This window comes from Brassica napus, chromosome A7, assembly GCF_020379485.1.
Source record: "Brassica napus cultivar Da-Ae chromosome A7, Da-Ae, whole genome shotgun sequence".
In the NCBI taxonomy this organism is placed as follows: Eukaryota; Viridiplantae; Streptophyta; class Magnoliopsida; order Brassicales; family Brassicaceae; genus Brassica; species Brassica napus.
The window spans coordinates 12,222,102-12,231,801 of record NC_063440.1 but is presented as its reverse complement, the minus strand read 5'-3'; the positions used below and the strand labels follow the sequence as shown (position 1 = coordinate 12,231,801).

Sequence of the window (9,700 nt, the reverse complement as noted above, 5' to 3'; positions counted from 1 at the left end):
AGATCATTATGGATTTTTTAAGATACATCTCTTTTATATCTTCAGTTTTAATACTATATAATATGGTATTGTCCATCCAAATCGATTATTTTCTTAACTCTTCAGGAGATTTGGTTATATTCAAATCAACGATTCTACTGATTTATAATATCTTGATAAAAACAAAGGGTGTGTATTTTAATTTCTAATATTTCATATATCCCATCAAACATATTTCGATTGAATAGCTAGAGTTCCTGGAACATAATTTTGATATCATCAATCCTTCGTTGAGTTTATCTTTGGGTATTATAATTCAAGTTCTTCCTTTATTACTAGACTGATAAGGAACTTGAAATTAGTTTCATATACCACATGAGACTATGGCTCTTCAAAATCAATTCATATGTATCTTTCTTTGGTGCAATAGCTCATTTTATCCCACTTGTTTTACACCTTTTAGTGTATGGACTATTGGTCCAAATAATTCTCTTTCACAAGAGTTTCTATATTTGCCTCTTACTTCTTTCTTATTTGGCCAATCATTTCTTTGTATCTACTTTTCAATATACTTTCTTTCATGACTTTCTTTCTCATTCATTATATCAACTGCTACTTAGCATGCATTAATATCATGACGTCAATTTACTTATCGGTTCCATTTTATTTCATACATGACATAACTTTATTGAGATATCTTCATTGTCTCATGTACCTGAATTTCTTTCAGTCATGTTTATTGTCTCTTCCGGAGATCATTCAAACTCTATTTCCTCTTTAGCATTATAATTTATGCTCCTTTTCATTTACTAGGATTCTTCTCTTTGGAACCAACATGTCTACTACGTTTCAGGCATAACTCAGACTTACTAGAAGTTTGATATTGTCCTTCTAGGACATCAATTCTTATTTGAGAATTTACAGCTGGTATATATGATTTGATCACTCTATTTATCTGGGTCAACAAATGTGTTTGGCAACTGCTTTACTAAGCTCTATAATTGAATTATCTTTTGGACTTCTATTTAACATTCACTTTATTCCGAGGATCAATGATAATTCATATCAACTTATTTTCTTTTCCAACTGTTTATTTCTCCCGTTTATGTTGAAAATACTAATTCATTTCTAGCATTTAGATCGAGCTTTACTTATATTCTTCAGGGATGGCTCTAGATTCTTATGTATCAAGGGAGATGTATATCCAAAATATATTCCCAACCTCATTTGAAAACACATTTTAATTAAGCTCTGTGTGGAGAAACTGGAATTTGTATCGCACATCTAAAACTCTTGGACGAAAAATGGTTGGTTTATGACCCAATACCAATGATGAGGAGAAATAGTGATTACTTGGTTGCATGATGCAAATTTATGTTGATCAAAATGATCAATATTTGTTGCAATGAACATGCGATAATTAATCAAATATTTAAGACGTTAATTCACCAAAATTATAAAGATGCATAGTGGGTGATCAGTCCACAACATCTCTTTTATTCATGCTAATATCTTTCTTTGGCTGGTGAAAACCGTATTACCATTTTATCTTGCGAGCAAGCAACTCGGAAGAATCTTCTAGTTCTTCAATGAATATTCACATAAATCTTTAAATACCTTTCGAGATCATTATTGAACCAAAATGGTCTAACAGGTTCATGCCAAGTATTTTGTAAGCTCCCGGTTTATTATATATTTATCTCCATTTAAATAATATGTGTAGTACAATCTATAATAGGATGTAGGCACTTTATCAACTATATTTTACTGCTTTGAGAAAAATTTCTGATTTGAAATGAATTTAATATTTCTTTCGTTTTTGTGTCTCAGTATAATTTGTCTCAAATTTCTATAGATTTACTTTAAGAAGAACTAGATCTTAACCCGTACGACCGTACGGTTTTCTTCAATACTAAAATATTTTAGGTTATATAATAAAATATATCAATAAATTAATATAATTTGGTGTTATATATTATCTAATTTGATAATGATATTTGTGTGGCGTATAATATTATTACTACAAAATTTATAAATAAATGTTTTTGTAACAAATTGTTTTTTGAAAATATTATTATGTAATAATAATGATTTTCATAATTTTTGTTTGATTTCTAAATTTAAAATATGTGAAAAATAAATTAAGTTGAACCTACATAATAGAGAATTTGGTATATAGTTATTAATTAAACCAATTTAGTATAGCTGTTTAAATGATAAACTGAATTTGTTTTTAACTCAGGGGAATACACAGACACGTTAATGACATTAAACTAAAGTCTTATATATACAATATGAATAAATATACAATATTTATTTGATGAAGAACAAAAATATCTTTGCACAAAAAGTTAAATACTATGACCTATTAAATTAATGTGTCAGCTATTTGTGACTTTAATTGAACGGGGTTCATGTGCATCGATGTTAATTCTAATATAGTTTTGAAAAATTGTTTAAAATACACCAAGTTCATTACCACTTTTCAAAAATATACTCAATCAAAATATTATAACATTTTTTTGTCCGCAATATCATAACATTTTGATTTAGTATTTAATGAAAATTATTTTTAAATTATTCTTAAACATTTATAGATTATTTAGGAGAGGTAATTTAATCATTTGTTTATCACAAATTTAATATATTTATGAAAATGATTATTTGTTAAGGGTACATTTGAAAGTGGTATGACATTTGTGGTAAATTTGAAATTACCCCAATATTTTTGAGTCAATTTTTTATTTGATTAAATTTAATTTTGCAACTGTAAGAATATGTAAGTGCAAGTCTTTGTAGAAATGAGTAAATTATGAAGCTAGATAAATAGTCCAATAGTTTATGACAATTTTGAAATTTGGAACTTATAACTTAGAAACAACATCCAACTATTTACTAAGAATAGGAAAATAAATGGTACAAAAAGTTTACCTTAAAATTTCTACAAAACGTACTCACTTACGAAACTATTCTGTAATTTGAACTCTCTGAGTGGACTTGCGTACTTTGACAAATATAAAATTTTTACTTTAATAATACAGTAAAAATTCTATAAATTAATAATGTTGGGACTATTGTATTTTATTAATTTATATATTTATAATTTACAAAAGTTTATTTTTAGTGTTTTTTCTATTTTATTTATTAAATAAGAAAATAATTGATTTTACCTTATATACATTAGTTAAATTTTATAAATTAGACTTTCAGATTGTTTTACTATATTATTTGGTTTATTTTTTATGTTTCATGGAATTCAATGTGGTTTTAGATATAATTTTACTAAATATTTTCAAAATATATTGAAATTTTTAGAAAAATAGAGATGATTTCATTGTGAATATATGAAACATATATTGATAGATTATGTTTAATTTGTACTTATAAAAATGTATATATAAATAGATTATTAATTTATGATTCTAGTGAGATAATATAATTACATAGAACTTTTAAAAAATTAATATAATATTTTATCAATTTGTGTCATATGTTGAACTTGTCCAACTCGAGATAAAAAAAATTATTAATTTATCGAGTATTAATTTTTAGAGTTTTTTTGATCTTTATTCATATCGTATATATAAGATTTTACTCTACTATTATTAACGTCTGTGTATTCTCCTAAGTTAAAAAAAAATTCAATTTATTATTTAAACATCTATACTAAATTGGTTTAATTAATTACTATATACCAAATTCTCTATTTTGTAGGTTCAACTTAATTTAGTTTTCACATATGTTTCAAATTTAGAATAAAACAAAAATTATGTAAATCAGTATTGTTACATAATAATGTTTTCAAAATAAATTTTGTTACAAAAAAACAAAAATTTATAATAAGAATATTATACGCCACACAAATATTATTATAAATTAGATAATATATAACACTAAATTATATTAATTTATTGATATATTGTATTGCATAATCTAAAATATTTTACTATTAAAGAAAACCCGCACGGTCGTGCGGATCATGATTTAGTATATATTATATTATGTTTAAATTTTAGTTCTTTTTGTTATGCTCTACTTTATATATTTATGCTTTAAAATTTTATCATTTGGCTACATTGATCACAAATTTGCTAGGGGAGATTGTTGTCAAAGTTCGTAGCCATGTTGCTACAGAAAATTAGTAGTTAAAAATTTGTGAATAATTAGCAACAAAACAAGTTGTAGCCATACAGTTGCAGTTGGTAACAAACTACAAATTTGCTATAGATCAAATATAGTGTCAGAACATAAGGATTTGTCGCCATCCGTCGACTGGCTAATTTAAATAGGTTAATTAGGGTTTATCTAAACCTTTTTAGTTAATGACTACCATGTAGTCAGGGTAATAATAAGGGTTCATCTAAACCTTTTTAATGAGGTTACTCTGTTTTGATAACTATAAAGTAGGCTGTAGCTATTTCATTAAACTTTTGTAGTGTTAATTAGGGTTTATCTAAACCTATTTTATCATATTAAAGCTAATTTGTACAAAACTTTAAATAGGTTTTAATTACAGTAAGATTCATTTTGGTATATTTGATTTAGAAAAAAATTTGGGCAATTCTACAAGTGGTTGACCAATATTCTTAAATTTTAATAGAAACCGAGTTTTCAAAATATGAAGAAACGTTGAGTTTCAGTTTTTCTAAGCTTAAAAGGTGAAAATAGATAACTGCATAACTATATTTTATCTTTGTTATATTGAAGATATATTTAGTATTTAATTTATTGTTTCTGTCATTTTGTTTTATCTTGCCAGAGTCCTTAATACACGTTTGATTCTTTTTTTTTGGTCAAAGTTTGATTCTTTATTTATTTATTTTATTATTTTTTATTAAATTTTAATTATTCAACTTTTGCTATGGATTCTCAGTGTATAATATTTTAGTTCATATATGCTTTAGGCTGCCACCACACGTATGAACTAAATCAACACACTTAAGATTCTTTTGGCACTTCTCTAATGGTAAAGCAGTATTCTTTTAGTTTTGAAGTATTCTCTATTTGAAAACATGTCATCGAATTGTAAAGTTTTCTTTAGTTTCTTGTCAAACTACAACAGACTGTTATTATATGAAATAAATCATAATTTTTAAATTTTAGTTTCTAATTATACTTTGTGATAATTAAAATTTTAATTAACTAATTTCGAAAATATATTTTAAAAATATTCTAAAAGATATTTGAAAGATTTTGTTAGACATTTTTTAAGATATTTTTTTAGTATTTTAAATAAAAATAAAGAAATTAAAATATATTAAAATTAACTTATGTAAAATTTAATAATTTTTCCAAGGATGGTCCAAATAAAAAAAATCACTCATGAAATAAGTTATGACTTCTATTTTAATAGTATAGATTATCAAGTGTCATACAAAAACACACAAAATATTAAACCTAAAATGTGAGAACAACATGACAAATTTTCAAACTAAAAACAAAAACTTATATTGCGAAACCTCCAAGAAGTCGTGAAACGTTGCGTTTTGGATGATATCTAGATCCTCGACAGTGGCAATTGTGATCTGCATAAAACTGAGCAAACCTGCAATATGCCACAGAGTCACAGCTTTACTTAGTAGGAAGCACTTTATCGCCATTAATATTGAAAAATGTATCAAGGAAACTGAACAAAATCATGTAGTTTCGCACTTTATCTTGAACCGCAGATTCAGAGATAAATTGTCTTTGATAGATGCAAGTGATCGATGATAACCCCTACCTATAACAATATTGAAGCACGCCTATAATCGCTATAACAATCTTGAAACACGCCTTTAATTGATTCCCACAATTGACTACACGAATAAATCTTGTAGTTTCTTTTACCTAATTAATCTTGTATAGTTGTTATCAACTAGTTGATTCCTTTCGTTTCCTGACCGACCATATATATATTCCAACATTCCGCAACTCTCTTGTTTTATAATGATTGATTCCCACAACTTTGAGTTCCAAAATAGGGTTTAAAATGGTGAATGCAGAATAGCACAAGACGCTAGCTAGTTAAATCCACAACTTGTTTTCTGCCGATTGGCTGATTATAAAATTTCCAAAAGAGCACTTATTTACTTTGATTTTCTTAGTTGATTTTTCATTATTGTTTCTTATTTATGTTTCACTAGTTGATTTTTTCGTGCTCTTGCACAGATATAAATATATACAAATAAATATATTACCATTATTAATATTCTAATTCTAATTTATATATATGATTTATTTTATATAAAATTATATTATTTTAATTAGACATATAATTTGAATATATAATATCTATAGTCGATGATGTGATTATTACTTTGGTATATTGAATTGTATTTAATTCTCCATATTTAACCGTAGTATTTTTTATGCTAATAAAGATTAATATTTTGATTAAATTTTATTTTTTACATTTATACTTTGGTCTTGGACTTAAAAATATAGATTGTTTAAATTACTCATTTGTGGATAATATTAAATTACACATATTTCTTCAATTCAAAGCACAATTACTTTTGATTCTAGTCAAACTAAATTTGATTTTATTTATTTCATTAGTTCAGCTTTTTATCTTAAATATATATATATATATATATGTATAATTCTGTAAATTCTTTTGTATAATTTGATATTTGTAGATTTGTAAAATTTTGAAAATTCATAGTTAAAGTTTAACAAAAAGAAATTATGTAAAATTGAATAAACATCTCAATCGTATCAATTATAAAATATTTTTAGTTCATCAATGATATTTTAGTATATGTTATTTAAATTGCCTTTTTTTCAAATCTAAGAAAATGATTGACATAAATAAAATATTTTTATTAGTTAATATATATTATGTTTTTTAATATTATGTTTTAAAGAGAGGTTATCTTTTTTAACATCAAAACTTTTTTTTTGTGAACTTTATTTTTTATGAAATCACATTATATAAATATATTTTCATAAAATAACTTGTCTTTACTTTTTGTAAATAGTATTTATGTTTTTTTAATATATGAACATTTCCTTTTATTATATATGCTAAAAATAAAAAAAAGGAAACTGAAATTAAAAATGTAAATTGGAATTAACTATTTTCGTATTTGTAAATATTATTTTCGTTTTTATTATATGAATATTTCCTTTTTATTATATATGTTATTTAACAAAATATAAAAATGAAACTAAAATTAAAATTTAATTGGAATAAATTATTAAATATTTTTAATAATGGCAATTTGAAATAATAGTTTAATTTATTAAGAGTACCTCTGTAAATAGCAATTGTAAAAATTAACGTAAGCGCGACACATAGAAAACTGACTTATCAAATAATATTATAGAGATTTATTAATATATATATATATAACTGTTTTATTTCACTTTTATTTCTTCTTATATAAACTTCAAATTTACATTTATATACATGTCTTTAATTTTAATTGGAAATCTTTTTACTTATGTGAAATTTTCATTAATTAACTGATACATGCAGGTCTGGACCTGTAAAATTAAAGGCTGGAAACAACAAAAGAATTTAGGCCTATTAATTAATAGATTTAAAAGAAAAAACAAGAAAATTGTTCAAAAGTGGTGGGAGATATATGACCTTCAACATCCAATTCCAAGAAACAAATGGCAAATTTACGTATTCTTTTAAGGGCAGGAAGCAACATGTCACAAGCTTGTAACTATAAAATGTTTATATTTCTTATTATGTAATATATAAATGCAATATTTTCTTCTTCTGTTGCTTACTGTCTTCACGTTTATAATTAAAAACGATGTTTGAAAACAACTAAGATGTTTATATATTATCAAAGATAAGATAACTATAAACGTAATGTTATATCTAAACGCAAAACAAAACAATGCCATAAGAGAAGTTCAAAATTATTTTCTTTAAAAAAACAAAGAAGTTCGAAATTGTTTTCAAAATAACAATGATGTGTATGTGAGACTAATAAGATTAAGGGAATAAAAACGTCACCTGAAGATAAACCAATTAACTAAGTCCGATTTTTCTTAGTCACAACAATTGCTCATTACTTCCTCTCTTTTTTTTTCTTTTGACGTCTCATTTCTTCCTCTATAAAAGGGGTAATGAATTCTAAAGATACTCACTCACATCAACACCTAGAGACGCAAAACATCCGTCAGAAAAAATGGTACAGGCTACGATGCAGTCTTATATGGTAGGGGAGATTGAGACAAGTATTGAGATCAAAGCTCCCGCCCAGAAGTACTACCACATGCTCACCGGAAAACCAAAAGATCTTCCGGAAGCCAGTCCTGACAACCTTCAGAGATGTGATGTGCTCGAGGGAGAGCCTGGAAAAGTTGGCCGTATTCTCTCCTGGAACTATGTAACTAGTAAGCCCAAACGTTATTTAGATAAATTGATTTGAAAAAAAGCCAAAAACATAAAAAAAAAAAAAACATAAACACTAACAATACCGGGCTCAATAATGGTGGACAAATGTGTCCGCAATCGTCTATCTTGAATCCGGGAAAACGAAGCATATGAGGGAGGACCAGTGGCGGACCGAGGATTAAATTTAACCTGAGTCAAACTATGTACAACATGATAAATATATCTTTCTGTTAATTTATGAAAACTCTGCATCAATGCAACACCCATTACAAAGAAGCTTTTTTGTTTGAACAAATTTAACATTTTTCCAAAAAAAAAAAAAACTTAAACACCCGTTTTGGGTGTAGATGGACAGCCAAAGGTGATGAAGGAGAGGATCGAGGCACTGGAGCTGGAGAAGAATCTGATCGTGGCTAGGGTTATTGGGGGAGACCTAATGAAAGAGTTCAAGAACTTCTTCCTCACTATTCAGGCGACCCCGAAACAAAGAGAACCCGGAAGTGTTGTTAAGTGTCACCTGAGGTATGAGAGGATTGACAAGAGGGTGGCTGACCCAGAGGACATACTCGTGTTGTTTGTCAATGCATCCCGAGACATGGACAAAATGCTTTCTTCTGAATTCTAGAGGATTCTTCGGAAATCTATTCATCCATCTATCGATCTATCATCTATCCGTCCAACTATATGTGTCTATCTATCTATATATTGTGTCTGGGTGTTTAGTATATATTTCTCAATAATGTGATCTCTCTATAACTGAAGAGATCTAATATATGCAAGTATGTCATAAATCATGCACGATGCCTAGTGCGTACGTTTGAAGTTGTCATTTGTAAAGTGTCACTTGTTTTTGTTTTTGCTAAGAAAAGTGTGACTTGTGTGTTGCAGTGAGCTTTCTTCTTGATCAGTATACATGTACGCAAGAATATTGATGTGAAGGTGGCTCCTCACTCTGACACTCTGCTGCAGTTCTTTTAATTTAATATCCAAAGAGATCCGCGATCCGCCCATCACCTCATGTCTAAAGCATAAACCGACTTGACTCAGAGTGTGTGCGCACATACACATTGTAATGCTTAAGTTAGCTGTGAGCATATCGACATTGCCCCTGCTTTATTACACTCACAATTCACACTTGCCTTTTTCAATTTGAATCTCAACCTCACCGTTTTGGACATTTCTCAGCATGAGAAACATGTCTTGAGCGACCCTGAGCTAAGACACCTAGCAAGAGACATAGCGTTGGCTGTAGGCTTAGTGAGCTTCATCTTTCCGTTACTGGAGATGATTCTACTCTCTTCAGTCAAGCAGTTTTCTCTGGTCGGCTTCGTTCTATATATAGATCAAGGTTCCATCAGAGACTTCATGGAGACCCATTCT

The 9,700-nt window shown here is 27.2% G+C and overlaps 1 protein-coding gene across 1 annotated transcript; it reads left to right on the top strand.

The window, feature by feature from the left end:
• The first annotated feature begins 8,059 nt into the window (after positions 1-8,059).
• Positions 8,060-9,211, top strand: LOC106358139 (MLP-like protein 28). The gene is made up of 2 exons (XM_013797888.3): positions 8,060-8,319; positions 8,668-9,211. The coding sequence occupies exons 1-2, from the start codon at positions 8,112-8,114 to the stop codon at positions 8,943-8,945; spliced, it is 486 nt and encodes a 161-aa protein (XP_013653342.2). The 5' UTR covers positions 8,060-8,111; the 3' UTR covers positions 8,946-9,211.
• Positions 9,212-9,700: the final 489 nt, after the last annotated feature.

Bases quoted from the DNA above. Each gene is read 5' to 3' on its own strand.
- LOC106358139 (XM_013797888.3), top strand. From the start codon at position 8,112: ATGGTACAGGCTACGATGCAGTCTTATATGGTAGGGGAGATTGAGACA. The intron at 8,320-8,667 runs GTAAGCCCAAAC...TTTTGGGTGTAG, and splicing joins CTCCTGGAACTATGTAACTA to ATGGACAGCCAAAGGTGATG.